General features: G+C 38.0%; 1 protein-coding gene across 2 annotated transcripts; it reads right to left on the bottom strand.

Annotated features, from left to right (window-relative positions):
* Positions 1–601: 601 nt before the first annotated feature.
* On the bottom strand, positions 602–23,865 carry LOC112750447 (UDP-glycosyltransferase 89A2). 2 transcript variants are annotated; one of them, XM_072216543.1, is made up of 2 exons: positions 22,226–23,865; positions 602–1,259 (listed from the first exon to the last, which is right to left on the bottom strand). In XM_072216543.1, the coding sequence occupies exons 1-2, from the start codon at positions 23,602–23,604 to the stop codon at positions 1,100–1,102; spliced, it is 1,539 nt and encodes a 512-aa protein (XP_072072644.1). In that variant the 5' UTR covers positions 23,605–23,865; the 3' UTR covers positions 602–1,099. The 2 variants fall into 2 exon arrangements, with proteins under 2 accessions (XP_072072644.1, XP_025654966.1); XM_025799181.3 differs by lacking the exon at positions 602–1,259 and adding an exon at positions 11,309–11,643.
* Positions 23,866–25,741: the final 1,876 nt, after the last annotated feature.

Here is a 25,741-nt window from a genome sequence, read left to right on the forward strand (position 1 = left end):
TAAAACGTAAAATGGGATAGAGATACTTATGTAACTCATTGGTGAGAATTTCAGATAAGCGTATAGAGATGCTTTCGTTCCTCCTGAACCTCTGCTTTCCTGCTGTCTTCATCCAATCATTCCCACTCCTTTCTATGGCAAGCTTTGTGTAGGGCATCACTGTTGTCAGTGGCTACTTCCCATCCTCTCAGTGAAAATGGTCCAAGATGCGCTGTCACTGCATGGCTATTCATCTGTCGGTTCTCGATCATACTGGAATAGGATTCAGTAATCCTTTTGCGTCTGTCACTACGCCCAGCACTCGCGAGTTTGAAGCTTGTCACAGCCATCCCTTCCCGGATCCTACTCGGAATACCACAGACAAGGTTTAGACTTTCCGGACCTCAAGAATGGCCGCCAATAGTTCTGGCCTATACCACGAAGACTCTGATCTCATGATCAGAAGGCTAAGAGATATGCATTCAAGCTTGCTTTCATGTATAACGGAACTATTTGTCAGGCACGCATTCATAAGTGAGAATGATGATGAGCGTCACATAATCATCACATTCATCATGTTCTTGTGTGCGAATGAATATCTTAAAGAAGAAATAGGCTTGAATTGAATAGAAAAAAATAGTACTTTGCATTATTTCATGAGGAATAGCAGAGCTCCACACCTTAATCTATGGTGTGTAGAAACTCTACCGTTGAAAATACATAAGAACAAGGTCCAGGCATGACCGAATGGCTAGCCTCCATAAAGGTCTAAGATAGCATAAAACTAATCAAAGATCCCCCTTTTAACATGATAGTAAAAAGTTCTATTTATACTAAACTAGTTACTAGGGTTACAGAAATGAGTAAATGATGCAGAAATCCACTTTCGGGCCCACTTGGTGTGTGCTTGGGCTGAGCATTGAAGCTTTCATATGCAGAGGTCTTCCTTGGAGTTAAACGCCAGTTTGTAACCTATTTCTGGCGTTTAACTCTGCTTTGCAACCTGTTTCTGGTGTTTAACTCCAGAATAGGTCTGAGAGCTGGCATTGAACGCCAGTTCGCGTCATCTAAACTCGGGCAAAGTATGGACTATTATATATTTCTGGAAAGCCCTGGATGTTTACTTTCCAACGCAATTGAGAGCGTGCCATTTGGACTCCTGTAGCTCCAGAAAATTTACTTTGAGTGCAGGGAGGTCAAAATCCAACAGCATCTGCAGTCCTTCTTCAACCTCTGAATCTGATTTTTGCTCAAGTCCCTCAATTTCAGCCAGAAAATACCTGAAATCACAGAAAAACACACAAACTCATAGTAAAATCCAGAAATGTGAATTTTATTTAAAAACTAATAAAAATATATTAAAAACTAATCAAATCATACTAAAAACTATGTAAAAATAATGCCAAAAAGCGTATAAATTATCCGCTCATCAAAGAGCACAGTTTGGCAATAACAAACCTTTTCCATCATCTTCTCAGCAACAGACAGAGAATTCTAAGCAGATCCACTCTGACTTAGCAACTGTAGTCTCTGATCTATCTAAGACCACTCTCAGTTTCATGACTGAAGCAAAGTCCTCCATTAGAAATTTGGAGGCACAAGTGGGTCAGCTGAGTAAAAGAGTTACTGAACTCCCTCCTAGTACTCTCCCAAGTAATACAGAAGAGAATCCAAAGAGAGAGTGCAAGGCCATAAATATAACCAACATGGCCAAACCTAGTGAGGAAGGAAAGGCAGTGATTTCCAGTGAGAAAGACCTCAATGGACGTCCACTAGCCACTAAGGAGTTCCCTAATGAGGAACCAAAGGAATCTGAGGCTCATATGGAGACCATAGAGATCCCACTGAACTTACTATTGCCATTCATGAGCTCTGATGAGTATTCTTCCTCTGAAGAGGATGAAGATATTGTTAAAGAGCAAGTTGCTCAATATCTAGGAGCAATCATGAAGATGAATGCCAAGTTATTTGGTAATGAGACTTGGGAGGATGAGCCCCCCATTGCTCATCAATGAACTGAATGATCTAGTTCAACTGAAATTACCTCAGAAAAAACAGGATCTTGGAAAGTTCTTAATACCTTGTACTATAGGTACCATGACCTTTGAAAAGGCCCTGTGTGACCTGGGGTCAGGAATAAACCTCATGCCCCTCTCTGTAATGGAGAAACTAAGGATCTTTGAGGTGTAAGCTACAAGAATCTCACTAGAGATGGCAGACAATTCAAGCAAACAGGCATATGAACTTGTAGAGGATGTCTTAGTGAAGGCTGAAGGCCTGTACATCCCTACTGATTTCATAATCCTAGACACAGGGAAGGATGAGGATGAATCCATCATCCTAGAAAGACCCTTCCTAGCCACAGCAAGAGCTGTGATTGATGTGGACAGAGGAAATCTAGTCCTTCAATTGAAAGAGGACTACCTTGTGTTTAAAGCTCAAGGATCTTCTTCTGCAACCATGGAGAGGAAGCATAAAAAGCTTCTCTCAATACAGAGTCAAACAAAGCTCCCATACTCAACTTCTAAGTTTGGTGTTGGGAGGCCACCACTAAGCTCTGAATCTCTGTGAAGCTCTCTAAGAGCTCACTGTCAAGCTATTGACATTAAAGAAGCGCTTGTTGGGAGGCAACCTAATGTTATTTAATTATATTTATATACTTATTTTTCATTGTTATTTTATGTTTTCTTTAGGTTGATGATCATGTAAAGTCACAAAAACAACTGAAAAATAAAAAACAGAATTAAAAATAGCATCAAAAACTGCACACCCTAGAGGACAGACTTACTGGCGTTTAAATGCCAGTAAGGATAGCAAATTGGGCATTTAACGCCTAACCTGGCAGCATTCTGGGCGTTAAATGCCAGAATGGGCAGCACTCTGGGCGTTTAATGCCAGAAAGGGCTGTCTAGCATCTGGCTGGCGTTTAACGCTAGAAATGGGCAGCAGAGTGGCGTTTAACGCCATGAAAGGTAGCAGAATTTGCGTTTAACGCCAGGAAAGGTAGCAGAGCTGGTGTTAAATGCCAGATTTGGCACAGAATGAGCATTTGAATGCCAGAATGGTGCAGGGACTCAAATTCCTTGACACCTTAGGATCTGTGGACCCCACAGGATCCCCACCTACCCCACCTCTTCTTCTCTCCTCTTCACACCTTTCCATAACACTCTTCCCCATACACCCTTGACCAATCACCTCAATACCTCTTCCCCAAACATCCTTCACCTATCAAATCTTACCCTCTTCTCCATACTCTCTTCACCACTCACATCCATCCATCATTAAACCCCACCTACCTCACCATTCAAATTCAAACCATTTTCCTCCCAAACCCGCCCCTTCATGACCGAATTCCCTCTCTCTCCTACCCTATAAATACCCCTCCTCACTACCTTCAATTCCACACAATATACACACTACTACCCCCCTTGGCCGAAACCTTCACTACCCCCCATCTCCTCCATTTCTTCTTCTTCTACTCCTTTCTTTCTTCTTTTGCTCGAGGACGAGCAAATCTTCTAAGTTTGGTGTGGGAAAAGCTAAGCTTTTTATTTTTCCATAACCATTTAATGGCACCTAAGGCTAGAAAAACCTCTAGAAAGAGGAAAGGGAAGGCAATTGCTTCCACATCTGAGTCATGGGAGATGGAGAGATTCATCTCAAACGTCCATTAAGACCACTTCTATGAAGTTGTGGCCAAGAAAAAGGTGATCCCCAAGGTCCTCTTCAAGCTCAAAAAGAGTGAATATCCGGAGATCCGATATGAAGTTCGAAGAAGAGGTTGGAAAATTATCACTAACCCCATTCAACAAGTCGAGATCTTAATGGTTCAAGAGTTCTATACTAATGCATGGATCACTAAGAACCATGACCAAAGTGTGAACCTGAACCCAAAGAATTGGCTCACAATGGTTCGGGGGAACTATTTGGATTTCAGTCCGGAAAATGTGAGGCTAGCATTCAACTTGCCAATGATGCAAGGAGATCCTCACCCTTTCACTAGAAGGGCCAACTTTGATCAAAGGTTGGACCAAGTCCTCATGGACATCTGTGTGGAAGGAGTTCAATGGAAGAGAGACTCAAGAGGCAGGCCGGTTCAACTAAGAAGGCTTGACCTCAAACCCGTGGCTAGGAAATGGTTGGAGTTCATCCAACGCTCTATTATTCCTACTAGCAACCGGTCTGAAGTTACTGTAGACCGGGCTATCATGATCTATAGAATCATGAATGGAGAGGAAGTAGAAGTTCATGAGATCATATCCCTAGAACTCTATAAGGTGGCGGACAAGCCCTCCACTTTGGCAAGGTTAGCCTTCCCTCATCTCATTTGTCACCTCTACAATTCAGCTGGAATTGTCATAGAGGAAGACACCCTCATTGAAGAGGACAAGCCCATCACTAAGAAAATGATGGAGCAAATAAGATAGCCCACTCATGGACCTCAATAAGAGCATGAGGAAATTCCTCATCATGAAATCCCTGAGATACCTCAAGGGATGCACTTTTCTCCACAAAACTATTGGGAGCAAATCAACACCTCCTTAGGAGAATTGAGTTCCAACATGGGACAACTAAAAATGGAGCACCAAGAACATTCCATCCTCCTCCATGAAATTAGAGAGGACCAAAGAGACATGAGGGAGGAGCAACAAAGGCAAGGAAGAGACATAGAGGAGCTCAAGCACTCCATAAGATCTTAAAGAGGAAGAACTAGCCGCCATCACTGAGGTAGACCCGTTCTTTAATTTCCTTGTTCTTATTTTCTATTTTTTGTTTCTTATGCTTTATATTTTATCTATGTTTGTGTCTTTATTACATGATCATTAGTGTCTAGTGTCTATGTCTTAAATCTATGAATGTCCTATGAATCCATCACCTTTCTTAAATGAAAAATGTTTTTAATTGCAAAAGAACAAGAAGTGCATGGTTTCGAATTTTATCTTGAAGTTAGCTTAATTATTTTTATGTGGTGGCAATACTTTTTGTTTTCTGAATGAATGCTTGAACAGTGCATATTTTTGAATTTGTTGTTTATGAATGTTAAAATTGTTGGCTCTTGAAAGAATAATGAAAAAGGAAAAATGTTATTGATGATCTGAAAAATCATAAAATTGATTCTTGAAGCAAGAAAAAGCAGTGAAAGACAAAGCTTGCGGAAAAAAAAAAGAAAAAGAGAAAGAAAAAGAAAAAGCAAGCAGAAAAAGCCAATAGCCCTTTAAACCAAAAGGCAAGGGTAAAAAGGATCCAAGGCTTTGAGCATTAATGGATAGGAGGGCCCAAAGGAATAAAATCCTGGCCTAAGCAGCTAAATCAAATTGTCCCTAACCATGTGCTTGTGGCGTGAAGGTGTCAAGTGAAAAGCTTGAGACTGAGCGGTTAAAGTCGTGGTCCAAAGAAAAAAGAGTGTGCTTAAGAGCTCTGGACACCTCTAACTAGGGACTTTAGCAAAGCTGAGTCACAATCTGAAAAGGTTCACCCAGTGATGTGTTTGTGGCATTTATGTATCCGGTGGTAATACTGGAAAACAAAATGCTTAGGGTCACGGCCAAGACTCATAAAGTAGCTGTGTTCAAGAATCAACATACTGAACTAGGAGAATTAATAACACTATCTGAATTCTGAGTTCCTATAGATGCCAATCATTCTGAACTTCAAAGGATAAAGTGAGATGCCAAAACTGTTCAAAAGCAAAAAGCTACAAGTTCCGCTCATCTAATTGAGACTAATCTTCATTGATATTTTTAAAATTCATTGTATATTCTCTTCTTTTTATCCTATCATGTTTTTAGTTGCTTGGGGACAAGCAACAATTTAAGTTTGGTGTTGTGATGAGCGGATAATTTATACCCTTTTGGCATTGTTTTTACATAGTTTTTAGTATGTTTTAGTTAGTTTTTATTATATTTTTATTAGTTTTTATGCAAAAATCACATTTTTGGACTTTACTATGAGTTTGTGTATTTTTCTATGATTTCAGGTATTTTCTGGCTGAAATTGAGGGACCTGAGCAAAAATCTTATTCAGAGGCTGAAAAAGGACTGCAGATGCTGTTGGATTCTGACCCTCCTGCACTCGAAGTGGAATTTCTGGAGCTACAGAAAGCCAATTTGTGCGCTCTCAATTGCGTTGGAAAGTAGACATCCTGGGCTTTCCAAGAATATATAATAGTCTATACTTTGTTCGAGATTTGATGGCCCAAACTGGCGTTCAAATTCTGCCTAATAATTCTGGCGTAAAACGCCCAAACTGGCACCAAAGCTGGCGTTTAACTCCAGGAACAGCCTATGCACGTGTAAAGCTCAATGCTCAGCCCAAGCACACACCAAGTGGGTCCCAGAAGTAGATTTCTGCACTATTTGCACTTAGTTACTCATTTTCTGTAACCCTAGGTTGCTAGTCTAGTATAAAAACTACTTTTAGAGATTTATTTTACATCTTTGGAATGTCTTTTGACCATCTTTTGATCAATCTTATGCGATCATAGACCATTGTACACGTTTGGAGGCTGGCCTCACGGCCATTCCTAGACTTTTCACTTATGTATTTTCTACGGTGGAGTTTCTACACCCATAGATTAAGGTGTGGAGCTCTGCTGTTCTTCATGAATTAATGCAATTACTACTATTTTTCTATTCAATTCACGCTTACTTCTTCTCCAAGATATATTCTCAAACTTAATTCAGTTAAGTCAGAATGAAGGGGTGACCCGTGACAATCACCCAATCTTCGTTACTCGCTTAGCCAAGATCGTGTGCCTGACAACCACAAAGCGGTCTACATGATGTTCAACATAGTCATTGGACGACAGCCGGAGTATATTCTCTTGGGTCCCTAATCAACGATTCACATCGTCTCTCCTGACAACAGAGCATCTGAATCTGAGATTAAAACCTTCGTGGTATAGGCTAGAACCATTGGCAGCATTCCTGAGATCCGGAAAGTCTAAACCTTGTCTGTGGTATTCTAAGTAGGATCTGGGAAGGGATGACTGTGACGAGCTTCAAACCTGCGAATGTTGGGCGCAGTCACAGTGTGCAAAAGGACAATGGTTCTATTCCGACGCTAGCGGAACCGACAGATGATTAGTCGTGCGGTGACAGCGCATATGGATTTGTTTTCATTCGAGAGGATCATACAGCTTGCCATGGAAGGAGGTAACGCATGGTTGGAAGAAGGCAATAGGAAAGCAGAAGTTTAAAAGCAACAAAGCATCTCCAGATGCTTATCTGAAATTCCCACCAATGAATTACGTAAGTATTTCTATCTTATTTTATATTTTATTTATATTTTAATTATCAAAACCTCATAACCATTTGAATCCGCCTGACTGAGATTTACAAGGATGACCATAGCTTGCTTCAAGCCGACAATCTTCCTGGGATCGACGCTTACTCACGTAAGGTTTATTACTTGGACGACCCAGTGCACTTGCTGGTTAGTTACGCGGAGTTGTGAAGAAGTGTTGAGATCACAATTTTGCGCTACCAATAAGTCATTATTGTAGAATGGAAAACATAACAAACACACAATTCTTACTAATCCTAAATTATAAACTATGAATCATTTTGCATCTTGTAAATGAAATTCATCAACTTTGACCTTAATCTACTATCTATTATATATAAAGGGGATAGGAGAGAGTGGGCATCTAATTTGTTTCTTAAAATACTCTTCTTCATATATGAATAACAACAATGAAATTTAAGCCATCAGAACATTGACTATGCCTCAAAGGGTAAGAAAAAGATTGCAATTTATATTAAATATGTATAATACAGATACAAGTATATTGAGAAATTAAACATTATTATTAGCTTGCTTTTTCTATCAATATTATTAAGAATGAGATGTCATTCTTAGTTTGAACTACTAAAGTGTTGGGAAATTTTCAGTGGCCATTCATTATGCCTTTGATGTGAGGAATAAAACCTTCACACCCGAGGATTTGGATTGGTTTGAGCACCGTAAAAGATAAGACCCTTTCTACTATCTTGTGACTATATGGGAATCTCTGCTATCCTCCTTGTTGGAATATGATGTCAAACCCCACCAGTCAGTCTTAGATTAAACTCTAATATTCTATAACTTGATGAATACTTGATGTCAAGACATAGGTGAAAGACATTTTTGGCTAGAAGCACCAATGGAACATACATTGGGGAACTTTGCATAAGTAGTTAAGGTAATAAATAAATCTGTCTCTATGACAACATGCTTTCGTGGAAACTCATGACTCTTAGCTTAAGCAATGAACGAACCTATAGTGCATTGGCGTCTGTAGTTATCATATTCATAAGTTCCCCATATGAGAACTTCTTTTGACCTTCGTTAGTTAGCCTAAAAGATTTTCTAACCTTCATAAAAAAAAATCTAGCTTCAAGTTTATGGAATAATAGTAAACATTCATGCATTCATGCTCATATATAAACATTTGAATTTTGAACTCCATAGTAAAAAAGCTAGTAATATTTAGGTCCTCTTCACTCACTGAGTATAAAGTTTACCCATTTTGTAAGAAATTTTTTGTGTGCCTTCAATGAGAGAACAACATCCCACAGCCAACAAAAACGATTAACAACAACATCCTGAAATTATTTCCAAAAATTTCTTCAAAGTTCAAACTTAGCAGTATCACTAGAAAATGAAGGATTAGAGTAGTGATCTGTATTTTTTCTATTGCAATAAATACTAATCACAGAGTTATATACCATTAGTCACATGCATGAATCGAAATGTGGCCGATCAATTTTTCCTATTTTGATAGCACCACCCACCAAAGATCGCTACAAGAATTTGACAAAATTAGCGATGGACTTTTGTGAGAAATATTTTTTATCACTGATGAGCGAAAATTAAAGCTCACAGATACCGACAAGTATACCAGATCGTGCAAGTAATACTACAGTGACTGGATATCGTTCCCACGAAGATTAGAGGATTGAGAAAGCAAATATCATATTAAATACCTAATTAGATTAAAATAACATGGATTGATGAGGGCAAAATTTGTATCTTGCTTGGAACCTTTAGTGCTTGAATACTTTACAGACAGTGAACCTAGATGTTGATTGAGAGAAGAGAATGATGGTGAGAGTTAAGGGCTTTGGAGATGTTTATGCACTTAGAAAAACCAAATCTTGGTTACTTATTTTGAAGTATGCAAAGATCCTTCATAACAAATCTTTAGTAACTGATTTTCAATTCCTTGGTTGTTCAGTTTCTCTTTAATTAACCAATTGTCAGTTAATTAATTAAAGAGGTTAAGCATAAAACCTTATTTAGTTTCTAATAAGATTTAAAAGTAGTGCTTAGGTCGAATTATATGTTACTTATTCAAGCTAGTCCTATCCAGTTAAACCTTAGAAGAAAACACAATTTTCAAAAGTTGTTCTAATCTGAATTTCACTTATTCAAAATTAGAGTGATTGAAAATTATATATGTGTTGCACACTAATTGAACCACTATTCCAACCCAAATTCAAACAGTCATGTGAAAGAGTTTTCGAGCTTTAATTCAAGTATTAAATTTTCTAATTATAATAAAAGAATTCAAAAGGGATTGACATACCTTTCGAGACCACTAATCGGAACGAAGAACAAATAACTCAATCATGAAATAGATCAATGCAAGACTTCAAAATAGAATAAACTTAGATTAATAATCCATAGAAAACATAAACAGTGCTCCTAACCCTTTTGACAGAGGATTAGTTACCTATGGAGGAATGAAAGAAAACAAGAAGAAACTATGCTGAAGAACCGAGATGTCTTCCTCTGTGAACAAAGTTCACTTATTTATATCCTAATTCTAGAATTCAAATTCAAAGTATCCTAATCTCATCTTTCGGAAAGAGATAAGATAACTAACTAATGACTTCAAATTTGAATCAAAACAATAATCCAAATCTAATCTTGAAACAAATCCTAACAACCAAATATTTTATGTTTCTAGAAAGAATTAATAACTAATCTTCTGAAATCTTGAATCTTTTGGATGTGATTAAGGCTTCTAATGATGTGTATGATTGAGACTGTGCCTTAATTGTTACATCTTGGGAGTTTGGAAAGTGTCTTTACGCTTGGCTTGTATAGAGGACTTTGGGAGTGTGTCCCAATTACACTATCAAGAGAGCTATCTGCCAGACTTCTAGTAAGGTACGCTAGGCATGCATGTTTGGAGAGAGGGACCACCAGGCGTGGGGCCTTGGCCCCCGGGCGTGCATGGTGAAGTATGGGTGCTATTTTTCACGTCCAAAAAATGATGGTAGTGTGTGGTTCAAACTAAACGTCCACTATATATATATATATCATTTTGAAGCTCTGAATGTTAGCTTTTTAACGCAATTAGAACTGTCTCATTTGGACCTCTTTAGCTCAAGTTATGATCACCTGAGTATGAAGAGGTCAGCGTTGAGATCTTGTATGCTGGGCTTCTAGACATGCACGCTGGGCTTGTGTGTTTGTGCTCCAGTTTTCTCCCTTTTGGGCACGGTTTTCCTACTTAGGGTACGGTTTTACTACCCTTAAATTATAGTTGTGTTTTCCTTGTAAAAAACTTTATTTTTTGCTTATTTTGTAGCCAAAAACTCCTGAAAATACAAAAACACTATCCAACTCCAAATGTTTGATTATTTATGAAATTTCATTAGAAAACATAAGAAATTTGATTAAAACCTAAGAAAATAAATGAAAAAGAACCTTAAAAATTGCTTAAGATGATGTATCATCAGTCACTTCTGTCACTAACTAGCGAGGAATCAATGGCATACAAATGACAAAATTAATGAACAGTAACAAAATATCCAAACTTAAGAAAACCAACTGATTAGCGAGAGATTCACGAGTAAGTTTGTTTCTCACAAATTGAGTTTTGTAGCTAAAAAAAGAGCAGGAAAATTCTCGCTAATTTGTCACAAATTAATTAGTGAGTGACAATGTTCTAGTAAATCAGTTACTTAGGAGTTCAATAGAATAAAAGTAAATTAGTGAGGGATATTGTTGTCACTGTTCCGTCGCAAATGTTTGATATAAATCAGAGAGAAACAATTCACACACTAGTTCGTCGCTAAATAAACTTTGTGCGAAATAGTAAGGAACAATGTTCCTAGATAATTCATCACAAATACTTGAAATGCATTTTGTGATGGACAATTTCCTAGCTAATGTGTCACTAAAGTTTTTATTTTTAGCGAGCAAGTAGTTTCTCCTAAATTTGTCACATAATATTGTAAAATTCAAATTAGGTTAGCGACGGAAAATGCCCTAATATTCAAATCCTTATGCTCAAGTCATAAGTTAATGATAATAAGGTGGCACGACTCAAGGAAGATTTATAATACATGTATATAGTTAAAATAAATTATTAAACGAGAATCTTGAAAGGATTTAAATGAAAACTGCTAGCATAATACACACACGCAGTGTCTGAAAGCAGTTGACTAGGATTACAATGATGAAAGCAGTTGACAACAATATTTTCTATCTCTCCCAATAATTACATCAAGGCTTCTATAGGCAAGTTTTCAAAATGAAATACATATATATCATAAAATTTTTCAGAATAAAGAAAGAGAAAAATCAACAACAAAATATAAACAGAGCTCAAGATCACTTCGCCATCTTCCAAACAAACTCCAAATCACTGTGGAGTATTAAGACCTGCATCTGAAAAAAATAGATATATACAGAATGAGAACCCCTGACCCATGTGTTTCCAATACAATAAAAATGCCAAGTAAATACAATATAAGGTAACGAAAACTCACTAAGTAATCTTAAACATCCACATAACAATCTTTCCATCCTAGATTCTCACTAATCCATGATTAGGCAACTATCTGAAGGGATTCTACTCTAATTCACTTTCTTCTTTATTTTCACAACTCACCAACTTCAACCAGAACAACCTTCAGATCGTTTGAACTCATTGATCATATCTCAATACATCAAATTTCCACGCAAAGCAAGTGGAATCACTCTACTGTATCTACCCAGAGAGCTCAAATTATCTCATTCAATATTTATCTTTATTATTCATTCATTTCACCATTTCATATCACCAAGGACAGCCCTCAGCGTCAACCGACACTAGCATGAGGGACTTCTCAGATATGCAAACACAAGCAAGATAAACAAATAAACCACAAGTATAGTCAACTAAAGCAATTAGCACAAAGTCATTTAATATGCACAAATTAACAAGCCAAAACTATAGCAAACCCAAACAAAGCAATTAAGTGCAAATGATGCATGTCTGCCCTATGGCTAATGAGCTCATCTGTCAGTTATATAGCCAAAACTCGACACACTTGGTAGCTAACCCGGATATCGTCTCTCAACACGAAGGAATCCTCAACTTTCCAAGAGGGAATCCTTAACCTCCCATTTAGAGAGAGACTGTGATGTAATGATGGGGAATCCTAAACCTCACTCGTTCATACCACAGCCAGAAATTGAATCGAAAAAAATTCTTAACCTTCTCTATTCAATTCCCTGATGTAACAAGAGAGGAAATTCTCAACCTTGGCGGCCCACTGCAACAAGAAAGGGAATCCTCAACCTCAGCTTGTCTATCACAACAAGAGAGAGAATCCTCAATCTTAACTTGCCTATACGTGAGCGGGATAAAGCCACCGTCCTTACCACATCAATCCAAATCTCAATTATAATGACAACACGAGAGAGGGAATCCTCAACCTCAACTCGCCTATTCATTCAGGGATATAGTGCCTGTCACATTCTTGGAATATAGTGCCCGACACACTTCTCAATCTTAATCTCATCAAAATCTTCATTTATTGTATATAACGTATAATCCGAAGGGAATCCTCAACCTCTCCAATCCATCATCAATTTACCAAAATCAGGCTTCCTACTCCCCATCACTCATTATCAAACTTGTACTCAATCTTATTTCACTTCATTCATAGTCATATTCATAATCAATGATCGTCATCTTTTATTATCATAATCATTCTCATCTTCCTTAATCGAATCAATCATCATCTTTCCTCATCATGATGATCATGTTCGTCATCCTCAATCAAAATCAACCATCATCTTTCCCCATTATCATAACCATTCTTATCATACTTAATCATAATCAATCATCATCATTACATTTAATCCATCGTTCTTCAATTCACTAACTCAACTCATACATTCTCATTCTTAACTCCTCTACCCTCTATTATATTGGCTCTAGACTCATAACAGGGTTTACAGAGGTTTAGAAGGCGCGAAGAATGGTTGAGAACTTAAAAATTCACGTTTCAGTAAAACAGGGGTGATTGTGCATGTATGCACATTTTACGTACGCATGAGTGTAAACTTGAAAATCTCGCGTATGCAGACCACCTTCGCATATGCTTCAGTGTCAAAAGACATGGTCGTGTATGTGAGCCACATTCGCGTATGTGAGAGCACTTAGCCGAGCTAAATGCTCACGTACGCATGAGTGTTTTTTGCATACGCATGCATACCAGGTTTTCAAAAGCTGATATGCCATAGAATTTAATTTTCCAGCCCAATTTTCAAACTTGTATAACTTTTTATACAAAATTCATTTTTCAATCATTCTTGAACCGTTGGAAAGATTTTTAAATAAATTTTCAAAAAAATCTAGTTTTATTGAATTCTCAACTCCGAGGACTGAGTTACGGCCCACCGAATTTGGTCAAAATTCATTTTTACCCAAAAATAGAATTTTCCAATTTCCTCAAACCTCATCAACTCATTGTCCTAAAATAAACCAAAACCATACAAAAGCAATTCCTACATAGTTTTAACATACATATCATCATTCAACAGCCTCCCTAACCATTCATCAGCTAGCAATTTAACTTCCAATTATAAAATTATCAAAGCCTCATTTCTTCAACAATAAATTCCACAATCTCCAACTCAATCACAAACCTAATCATTCATTCCAACAATCTCCATCATTATTCAATAACTACTAACCCAACCAAATTTCACATCATATTCTCACATTCGAATTCGTCAACTCATCAATTTCATCAATTTTCATCAATAACTCATAAACCACCAGTCACTATTCACAATCAAATCCAACAACTCAACAATTACAACATTTTAATTTCAACCAATCATGCAATTTAATCATATTCTTAAGGGAATCTAGCCTAGGACTTCATATCACATTACATGATATTTAAATAAAACTTAAATCGTACCTCTTAGGAAGCCAAAATCAACCTTCAAATCTTGAAATCCACTAAGTCCAAATTCCAATTTTACCTCCGCCAAGCTCAAGCACCACCAACAATCAATTCAATACCTCCAATACTTAATCTACACTAATTTCACATAATATACACAATACTCAATAACTAGGGCTTCATAAAAGTTCATATATACATAGGGAGAGTAGTTCTTACCTTTACCCACTGAATTTAGTGATGAAACTTAGCTAGAACTTAAGTTAGAGCTCCCCCTAAACACATGAATCACCAAGTTTCATGAACACACAAGCTAATAACGTGATTTTCACACCAAAACCAAAACTGGAGATTGGTGAAGGAAGTGCTTACTAAAATGTTTAGATAGAATTGAAGATGGCGAGATAGGCTTCGCGTGGCCGCAAATGGTATGGTGATTAAAGCTCTAGTAGTTATGGAGCTTTGAAGATCACAAGGGGTTCAGGGTTTTCTCTCTTCTTCCTCTCTTCTCCTCAGCCATGTATCTCTCGATTTAGCCCGATGGCCCAATTTTGGGCTAAAACCTCTAAGATTAGTGTTTTAATGCGTATTCTAATTATTTTCACTTCCCCTATAATGAATTTTAATTTCTTATTCCTCTTCACTCATAAATATCTGGAGAAGTACTGCCAAAGGCATCAGGACGTCGTGAATAGTACGAAGGCGAGTTTCTCAAATCTGGAGTATCGCATCTCAACGTTTTGGAGAAACCTTACTTATGAAGTATACAGGGATTTGTGTCCTTTGCTCGTCTTCTTGGATGAGAGCTGCTGCTATCGCTTCCTCCATTATAAAAATGTAGAGGTAAAAAGTCTCTCCCATTCTTGGTCTTGAGAGTATGGGGGCTTTGCTAGTATTCTTTTGAAGTGCTGAAAAGCCTCTTCGCATTTCACATATGAACAATGTGCCCTTTTTCATGAGTTTGAAGAAATGGATGGCTTTTTGGGCCGAGGCTCCGAGGAAGCATGAGAGAGCACTGAGTTGTCCTGTTAGTCTTTAGACGTCCTTGAGGTTTACAGGGCTGCTCATCTCAAGGATGGCCTTAAACTTTTTTGGGTTTATCTCTACTCCTCGTTGTGTGATCATGAAACCCAGGAACTTCCCGACCTCCATGCTAAAGGTGCACTTTGTCAGGTTGAGACGCATTTCTTGCTTCCTTAATGCACCCAATATAAGCTTTAGGTCCTTAATGACTTCCTCTCTAGTTTGAGTTTTGGCTATCATGTCGTCAATGTAGACCTCCAATTTGGTCCCCGAGAGATCTTTAAAGATCTTGGTGACGAGCCGCTGGTAGGTAGCCTCAAAATTTTTCAGTTTAAAGGGCATGGCTGTATAGCAGTATGTGTCTTCGGGGGTTATGAACGCGGTTTTCTTCTCGTCTGGTCGGTGCATTGGTATCTGATTGTACCCAGAGCACATGTCCATAAAGCTGAGGTACTAGTCTCCCAAGGCAGCATCTACTACTCCATCAATGTTTGGCAAAAGGGAAGTCATCTTTTGGACAAGATTTGTTCAGTGACTCTGTTGCGGTGGCTTTGTAGGTTTTCATTTCGGAGTCCGAGTTTGTCGAAGGCTATTCTAAAAAGGATGTTTGAATTAACTCTGGTGTCTACTAGTATTCGTTTTACTAATCCGATTCTGACCTTTACTGACAGACAGGGGGTCGTGTTTTGTCTTTCACGGCTAGTACTTGAAGATCTTTTTTCAGCTTTGACTTGGATTTTTTCGGTGCATCTTTTCCCGTAATCACATTCACTATTATAGTCGGGTCAGTTTCTGGGCTTTCCTAGTGCGCTTGTCTCATCATTCTAGGATTTCACCCTTCTCGCTCTGGTGATCTTTCACGTTCGACTTTTCGGGGTTCCCGGATGATCTTGGCAAAATCAGGAAGTTTGCTGTCTCGGATGGCTTGTTCTAGGGCATCTTTATGGTCGAAGCAGTCTTGAGTCTTGTGGTCGTATCTCCTGTGATAGTCGCAATATAGGCTTTTGTTGTCGCCTGTTCATTCCTTCAATTGTCGTGCCTTCAGGAGGATGTCTCGCTCTGCTATCTGGTGATAGATTTCTGTAATCAGGGCTGGTAGGGGTGTGTAGTTTGTGAATTTTCCCACTCTGGGTGGTCGGTTGGTGGGGGCGGGTTTTAAGTACTCATTTGGGGGTTTCTTTGGGAAGGGTTTGCTTTGTGGCACCGTCTTGCCAAGGTGGTGCCTATTGGCGGCCACGACTTGGCTGACCTCTTCATTGTTTATGTACTCCCTTGCCACGTTCTGAATTTCATGCATTGTCCACACTGATTTGGTGGTTAAGTGCTTCCAAAATTCTTCATTCATGAGTCCGTTAGTCAGATAAAGGCTGGCCAGGGAGTCCGTGAGCCTGTCGACCGTTAGGCACCGTCATTGAACCTGTCGAGGTACTTTCTCGTGGGTTCGTCTTGTCGTTGGGTGACTCCGAGCAGGATGATCGAGTGCTTAGCTTTGGCAATTCTAGTAGTAAATTGTGCCATAAACTTCCTGGAGATATCGTCAAAAACGGCGATCGAGTCGTTCGGCAGGGCGTTAAACCAGGAATTCTCTGCTTCGAACTGTGTTGGCGGCTCCTTCCAGGTTCATCCTAGCTTCGAAAGTCATTAGGTGTTCCTAGGGGTCTTTGATACTATTGTATTTCATATCGGTCGGTTTGTCAAAACCTTTTGGTAGCTTGGCTTTTAGGATTCTTTCAGAGAACGGGGTGGCTCCTATTATGATGTACTCGCTTTTTGTCCTTTGGGATCTTGGCGGTTCCTTCTATCTTTATCACTTCGTTGGCATTCTGGTTCGTGGGAGATGCTACGATTTTGGCGTTTACTATGATACTGATCAGGGGATTTCTTGTTTCGGGTATCTCGCCGTGATCGACTCTTAGAGGTCGTTTGACTTGTATGTTCTAGCTAGTATCGCTCTTTGGAAACATTTTGGCCCTCTAGGGTCTGTACCCTCCCAAACAGCTCTTGAATTATCTGGATCGCCTTTTCTCTCAAGCCGTCGATATTTTTGGGAATCCCGTTTTCTCGTACTTGTACTGCACTAGTTACCTTCCTGTGGGTTGGCAGGGGAGTATTGCTTTATGGCTTGTATGTTAGGTTTGGTGGGTCTGGTTCATGGTGATGACTTAAGGATCGCTCCTCGAATTCCTCCACCATGCTGTCAAGACATGGCTGGTCCCCATAGATGGCACCAATGTACAAGATGTCACTCGTACAGGTTGTGAGAGGGATCAGATACTAGCGGTCTTGATGATGACATGTCAGACTCTTGGATCGGTGGGGGGCGATACCTACAAAGACACTCTGATGCTCAAGTCGGAATAGATCTGAGAGGTATAGGAGGGGATTAGTCACATACCTGAGGGAGCCTTTAGTTCTGTTTATATCATGGTTCTGAAAATCGGACCGGACTAGCTGGTCGAATCGGTTCAACTGGAACCGGCGATAAAAGCGGTCTGGTCTGCTGCCTATAACCGCTAGAGAGAGAACCACTTCAAAACTACCGAACCAGCCGAGAACTGGCCAGTTGTACCGGACCGGTAACCTGCTAGTTCGAATAAAATGACACCGTTTTATTTATCTATATAAAAAAAAGCCAGAACCATTCGTGAACCAACCCCTCCTCCTTTTCCCCCCAATCATTCGTGCACTCCCTAGAGACCTCCGAAACAAAGCAAAACCCTAGCCCTTCATTGCTGCCGCCGTTCCAAGGTCCTCAACACCACCGCCGTCCCTAGGTCCTCAATGCCACTTCTTCTTCCTCTTCCCTATGTCCGGAAACGAGGTAGCTCAGCACGTCATCTTCATCTTCGCTGGCTTCTCTGTTCGTGGCTTAGAGCAGCTCGTCGTCGGTGCGCCTCTTACCGTTGTCTCGCCTATCGCCTCATCTCGCTGGTTGTCGTCCGTGTCTCTGTCGAAGGTTAGTGGTCCTGCTTTCAATTCTTTGCTTTCACTTCTTCCTTTTAATTTTTGAATGTTTGGTCTTCTACTTTGTTTGAAGTTATGAAATTGTTGTTCAATTTTTTTCTATTTTTCTTGTAATGTTTTGTAACTGCCTGTTGCTGATGGATCTGTCTTGTATTTACTGGTTGGTGATGGCTGTAAAATTTTTTTTCAAATTTACTAATGGCTCGATGGCTCTATTAGTCTGTTTTAGTGTTTTACTGTTTTGTAATTGCTGGAAATTTACTGATGGCTCTGTTTTGTAATTACTAGTTGCTAATGGCTCTTAATTTTTTTGTTCAAATTTACTGATGGCTTTTTTTGTAATTGCTGGTTTTGCTGGGTGAAGGTTTAGTATTTTAGAATATTTTATAATGTGCTAATGTTTGTAATTACTGCCTTTGTTTGTAATTGCTAGGTGAAGGTTTAGTATTTTGTGATTATTGGTTAATATTTTGGTTTGTTTGTTGCTGAATGCTGTAAGCGAAATTTAAATATGGTCTTGTTGATGATTTTTTTATTTCTCATTGTGCTGCGGCTATTTTTAATGTCGTATTTATTTTATTAATTTCAGTTATGGATAAGAGTATTAATCAAGAAGCAATTGTTGATAATAATGCATCTGTGAATAATAATTTGCCTGCCAATCCTGCTATTTCGAATGATGTTGCTAATTCTAATCCCCTAGTACTAACGATAGTCAGTCACAAGGTTCTTCTAATTTACACGGAAGAACAGATTTAGCTTGGAAGTATGTTGCTCTACAAATAGTGAATGAAAAACCACAATATCAATGTTTATTTTATCTACAAGTTTTCAATGGAGGCGAAATTCACAGGATGAAGAAAGATCTAGCAAAGATTATTGGAGACGTGAAAAATGTCCTAAAGTTCCATATGATGTGGAAAAATAGATGAAAAATTTATTGAAAGAAATTCAGACCAACAAAAACAAATGAAAAGTAAGTTTTAGTGAAAAAGGCGGTGATGAGGTAGAGGATGCAATTGATGAAGCAACAGCTCAAGAAGAACAGCAGCATACTTCGAGTCAGCAAGTGGTTGGAGGCGATGCAAAAAAGAAAGTCAAAGTCATTCTTCCTATGTTTGTACCAAGAACAACTCCAGGAGCTCAACCAAGTCTTAAAAGTGTTTTGCAAAATAAAGAGGCGATACACGAGGTTGATAAATGGTTTGCTTGGTGGCTTTTGGATTGTAAAGTTAAATTTAATGTTGTGATGTCACCATTTTTCCAAGATATGCTAGATGGTGTTGCTGGTATTGGACCTGGTTACAAGGGTCCTTCTTATGATAAGTTAAGGGTTCACTTGTTAGCTTATCGTAAAAGAGAATGTCAAATGCTAGTTGATAGTTATAGGAGTGCATGGAGAGAAACTGGATGTACCCTCATGGCTGATGGTTGGACAAATCAAAGACAAAGAACGTTAATTAATTTCCTGGTGTATTGTTCTAAAGGTTTGTGCTTTGTGAAATCAATAGATGCTTCTAGTATCATAAAAAATGCTTCACACTTGTACAGTTTGTTTTCTGAGGTGATTGAATGGATTGGCCATAATGATATTTTGCATGTTGTGACTGACAATGCGGCCAATTATGTTGCTGCTGGTAGGCTTATCAATCAGAAATATGATAATATCTATTGGTCACCATGTGCTACTCATTGCCTTAATCTTATTTTAAAAGATATAAGCAGCATGGCGCATATTTCTAACCTTGCAACATGTGCTTCAAAGATCACAGTATTTGTGTACAATCATATGATTTTCTTATCTTAGCTTAGAAAAAGACCTAATTGGAGAGAAATTGTACGTTTTGGTGCAACCCATTTTGCAATCGTGTTTATCACATCGAAGAGCATCTTTGAGCGTAAAACGGATTCGTAAGCATTGATTGTAGATTCATTCTTTACTAGTCACAAATTAGAAAAGATTTCTACTAATAGAGTTATGAGTGCTATTATTTTGGATAGCAAATTTTGAGATGATTGCTTTACTGCATGTAAACTTGTGGGGCCTCTGATTAAATTGCTGAGGATTGTGGATGCTGATAACAAACCATCTTTGGGATATGTTTATTAAGGAATGCTAAAGGCAGAAGATGCAATTAAAAAGATGTTTAAGCAAAACAAGACTGCATATCAACCGTACACAGATATTATCAACTCAAGATGGGACAAGCGTTTGAAGAAAGATCTTCATGCGGCAGCTTACTTCCTGAATCCTGCATTCTTTTTTAATAAAAATTATAAAGAAGCACCTAATGTTATGCGAGATTTGCTTGATCTTGTTACCTTATTGCAAGTGTAACAATTTGGATTCAGTTGAGGTAATAAAAGAAATATATTTATATAAAGATCGGAAGGAAAACTCTTTTAGACGAGAAGCTATTCTAGCTGCATCTAAACTTAAGCCTGGTAAGAATATTTGAATATTTGTTTAAGTAATAGTAACTTATTTTATGCTTTTATGTTCTTAATTGATAACTTCTAATATGTTATCGTTTTATAATTGGTAGATGAATGGTGGAGGTTATTTGGTAGTTCTGCTCCATGTTTACAAAAGATAGTTATTCGCATTCTTAGCCAAGCATCTGCTTCTTCTAGGTGTGAGAGAAATTGGAGTCTTTTTTACCAGATTCATATAAAAAGAAGAAATAGAATGGAGCATGATAGACTAAATGATATTATTTATGTTACTTATAATTTGCATCTTAAATCTAGGTAATATATGTTTCATGCAATATTATATTATTTCATATGTAATCTTCATCATACAAATTTGTAAATTATCAATTATTCATATATTTTATTTAACTTTTTAGGAAGGAAAAAGAAAAAAGAAAACAAAAGATACAATATAATCCAATTGATTATAAAAGCATCAATTTAGTTGACTTTTGGGTGACGGAAGAGGTTGCAGACAAAGCCTGATCTTTCTAGTAATTTAGATGACTTATTGCGTAAGTATTATAGTTTATTTTCTAATGATTTATTAGAATATTTTTAGTTTATAATATAATGATAATATGTGTATTTTATTAGGTGATATTGATGCTGATTTATATCAAAGTGGTGGTGGTAGTAGTGGTCTTTATGTTGCATCTCTTGATTCTTCTGCTCAAGAGGGTGGAAATGAAGGTGAAGATGATCCCACTGAAGCAAATTTGCAACAAGTTCTTGCAGATTTTGATGATTGATAAATCATGATGTTGGGATTTAATATTTAGATATGTTTATTACTATTTAACTTTTGAGTTTATATTTTGATAAGATCATATGAATTTGGTTGATGATATTTTATATAGTGTTTTAAATTTCGAAGATATTTTAAGATATATATTAGACTATAATTATATTTTAGAATGTTTATTCATAATTTATTTATTATTCTATTCTAAAATGGTTTTTGCAGTTAAACTACTGGTTATACCGGTTGGACCAATAAACCAGTAAACTAGTGATTAGAGTAATTTGATGATCGGTCCGGTTTTCAAAACCTTGGTTTAAATAATGTGTAGTTGTTATCTTATGTTGTTGGCCAAGATAGGATAAAGGAGGTATTTAAATTTGGATGTTAGACTAAGAATTCCTACACCGGTTTGCGATTACTTGGCCTGGGGCCATGGTGGTGACCCAAGCCCGGGTAACCAGGTTCGTCGTTTACTGTGCAAAAGAACCTGGATACCGGGTATAGAATAGTCACCAATGCAAATATCATCAACATTGATATTATTTTATTTTATTTCTTGTTCAATGTTATTTTTTCCTTTAAAATATTTTCGTACTACAAATATTTTTTTTTTCGCTATATCTTTTTCAGCAATGGACTTTAATGTCTCTACTTAATCATCATTGGTGAAGGAATTTTTAAAAAATAAACTTATTAATAGTTTATGAGAGTTTAAATCTTCACAAATTACAAATAAAACTCCTATAAAATTAATCTTTATTATTATTTAACTAATTTTTTGAACAAAATTAAAAAAATAGAGAAGAACCAGGTTGAATTTTACTATAAATACTATAATGCAATGTGATGCCATACATACCAGCATCCTTCCTCCTTTACACTGAGCAGCACCAAGAGCTCCACGAGTTCATCCAACTCCTTAGAGGACTGCCCACCATTTCCAACAGCCTTCGCGGCTTCCTCCCTCAACCACTTTGCCTTCCTCCTCCGTGGGTTTTCCGGCCCCATCGTGCCTGCAATGGCCCGGCCCAACTCATCCGGATCGGGTGTCAAACTGGCCCCCTCGCACACCGTCACTCCCACCCCCATGTCTTTCACCAATAGCCTGGCGTTCACGAACTGGTCAGCCTCCATGGGCCACCCAAGAATCATGACTCTCGCCGTCACAGCCTCCAGCACCGAGTTCCACCCACAGTGGCTCAAGAACCCGCCCACGGCCCGGTGGCCCAAAATCGCCACCTGCGGAGCCCAGCTCCTCACCACAAGACCACGACCCGAAACCCGTTCAGCAAACCCATCTGGTACGGGTCCGCACCCTTCCTTCACGACCCAAACGAATGGAATCATCGATCTTTCCAATCCTAAAGCAAGCCCTTCCATTTGTTGCTTTGTTAACACTTTCTGACTCCCAAAGCAGACATACAAAACTGCACCCTCCTCCCACTTATTCAACCACCTCAGCAAAGTGTCATGTCCTTTTTCGTTCAGGCTCTGGTCGGCCCGATTGAAACCCAACGGGCCGACAGCAAGGACCCTTCGGGGTTTTAAGTCAGCTCGAAGATGGTTCAAATATGGTTCTTCCAAGGCCTGGAACGTGTTGAACACCGATGCCCAGCTTGTGGGATTCGCAAATGCGAATCCCTCTTTGACCAGCTCGGCGTCCGGGTCAGAATCCTTGTATCGGAGGAAAATGGAAGGAAGATGCTCCCGCGGAAACGATGGTGTTCCGGGGAGGCCAGGGAACTCAAACTCTGTGGTTTGCGGCGGAAGGGGAAGGAGGTTCCGCCAGCAGTGGTGGGAGACGGCGGTGAGGAAGGCGCCGGAGGAGAAGAATGCAATTCTCTTGATACCGATTTTGTCAGCGAGTTGTTGAGTCCATCCAAGGAAGAAATCAGAGATGAGAGCCAAAGGGGGGTTGATTTGGGATCTAAACCACTGGATGATTGGGGTTTGGAGTTTAGAGAGGGCGTTGATGAAGGGGTAGTTTCCAGTGTTACCAACCTCACGGACGTTTTCTGCACCCGCGGGGAGGTTGGGGTGAGAAGGGAAAGGGAGCGTAAGTGTATGGATGGTTGTTGTGTGGGTTGTTAAGAGGGGTTCGAGGGTTGGGAGATTGTTTGGTGTGATTATTATGGTGATGGTGAGACCGTATAGTGCTAGTTTGTGGGTGAGGTCTAGGAGCGGGAGCATGTGGCCTTGAGCAGGGTATGGGAACACCAGGATGTGAGGCTTGGACATGGTAGCGTCGGTGATGCCAATGATTTTTCTTTTGACAGGGTGATGCCAATGTTGGCTTCTTAAAAACAGTTTCAAATGTATTTTTACATTCTTTCATCGTTTAATGTTATTGCTTGTATGATTTCACTATCATTTATTAATGTGTGATGCACTCCATAAGAAAAGTATAGGTAATCAATAATATTATAATGTTTATATTTAGTGTATAATTTTTATTTAATTTATTTGTTAGGAATTTATAATAAATTTTAAATATTTAATAATTATTTATTTTTATATTTTAAGAATTATTTATTAATTTTAATTTTTTTTAATAAATTAAATAAATATTTTTAGATACTATAGCAATTATTTTTTAATAAACCTTTAAATCGGGAAATTCTGTACTCTATAATGCTAGAAAAAGTTGGGTGCTACTGTGCTAGCATAAACATTTTCATGGTCACGTGTTTTTTGGTGGTTGAAGCAAGAGATAGTAGCATCCTACGCAGCAACAGATAGTAGCATACTAGCATCCTATCCTATTCTTTGTCCTTTAAAATACTAAAATCTAGTTATTTGCTGTGGTGCTTTTCCATTTTTGTCATCTTTATATGTTCATTCCTAAACTATATACATATATGCATTCTTGTTATAAATATACTATGGTTTTAAAAATTAAACCGATATCAAATCGTTTTAGTTATTAATTTATTGATTAAAAAATTAATGCTTAATCATAATTCAATCAAAATAATCAATTTTTTATAAAATATAAATCTAAGATATACATTAATAATTAAAACGATAATACTAACAAAAATTTTATAATTTCATTTAAATTTTATAATCTCATTTAAGTATATAAATTGATAATATAATAGTAAAATTAAATAAATTAAATATGAATATTTTAATATAAATTTAAAAAAATACACAAATTAAAAATATAATGATTTTGCTAACATGTTGACTCTGTACTGTCTGAATCTTCTCGCGAATCTTTTTGATTTGAGTGGTTGTTTCCTGCATCAAATTTGGATTCAAAGTACTGTATTTTTTTTCTTGATACCAACACAGCAGAAATTGACACAATCGTTCATAAAAAGTTTCATATGGCACCATTTCAATACTCTGTTGATAACTGTTGTTGTAGGTAAATTCTACTAATGACAATTGCTTATTCCCATTTTTTCGTTGTTCCATTACACATGATCTCAGTATATTTTCTAATTTCTGAATTGTTCGTTTCCATCTGTCTATGGATGATAAGTCGTACATAGATGCAGCTCTGTGCCAAAAACTTTTTAAAAAACTCCCCAAAACCTTTATGTAAACCTTGGATCTTTGTCGGAAATAATTGAAGAAGGTATTCCATGCAGTCACACCACTTCTTGAATGTACAAACGCGCAAGCTTTTTCAATGTATAGTTAGCTCTGATTGGAAGAAAATGAGCCGACTTTGTCAATCCGTCCACTATAACTCATATAGCATCATATCCAACCGACATCCTCGGTAACCCAGTGACAAAAATCTATGGTAATTCTCTCCCATTTATATTGAGGCACTTCTAAAGGCTGTATAGCCTTCTTGAGGGTTTTTGATATTCTGCCTTAATCTTCTGACAATTCAGGCATTTAGTAACATATTCCGTCACATCTCTTTTTAATCCCGGCCACCAAAACATACTCTTCAAATCTTAGTACATCTTGGTTGTGACCAGATGCATAAAAAATTTACTCTGATGGGCTGCTGTCAAAATCTCTTGACACAATCTTCCTTGGTTAGGTACACAAACTCTATTCTTAAACCTCCACAATTCGTCACTGTCTTGTCACACTTATCCCGGTTTATTCGCCTCTAATCTGACCAACAGTTCTGACATTTCTGAATTGCGCTTGTTGAATGGCTGTCTTGAAATTTGAAGTCAAGTGTAGATGTGCCATGACGACTCCTTCTGATGTTTTCTTCATTTCCAACCTCAAACTTGCAAAGGTTGAAATTAACTCGTCTTCATTCATCATCATTCAAGAAATACTCAAACTCTTATGACTCAAAGTGTTCGCAATTACGTTCGCCTTTCTCGAATGATAACTCAGCACGATATCGTAATCCTTCAGAAATTTCATCCATCATTGTTGGCTCATGTTAAAGTCC

This window comes from Arachis hypogaea, chromosome 15 (assembly GCF_003086295.3).
Source record: "Arachis hypogaea cultivar Tifrunner chromosome 15, arahy.Tifrunner.gnm2.J5K5, whole genome shotgun sequence".
Lineage (NCBI taxonomy): Eukaryota > Viridiplantae > Streptophyta > Magnoliopsida > Fabales > Fabaceae > Arachis > Arachis hypogaea.

Excerpts from the sequence above, each read along its gene's own strand:
- LOC112750447 (XM_072216543.1), bottom strand. The coding sequence starts at position 23,604 with ATGTCCAAGCCTCACATCCTGGTGTTCCCATACCCTGCTCAAGGCCAC. Across the intron at positions 1,260-22,225 it reads GTAAAGGAGGAAGGATGCTG|GTATTTTCTGGCTGAAATTG; the intron begins GTATGTATGGCA and ends CTGTGATTTCAG.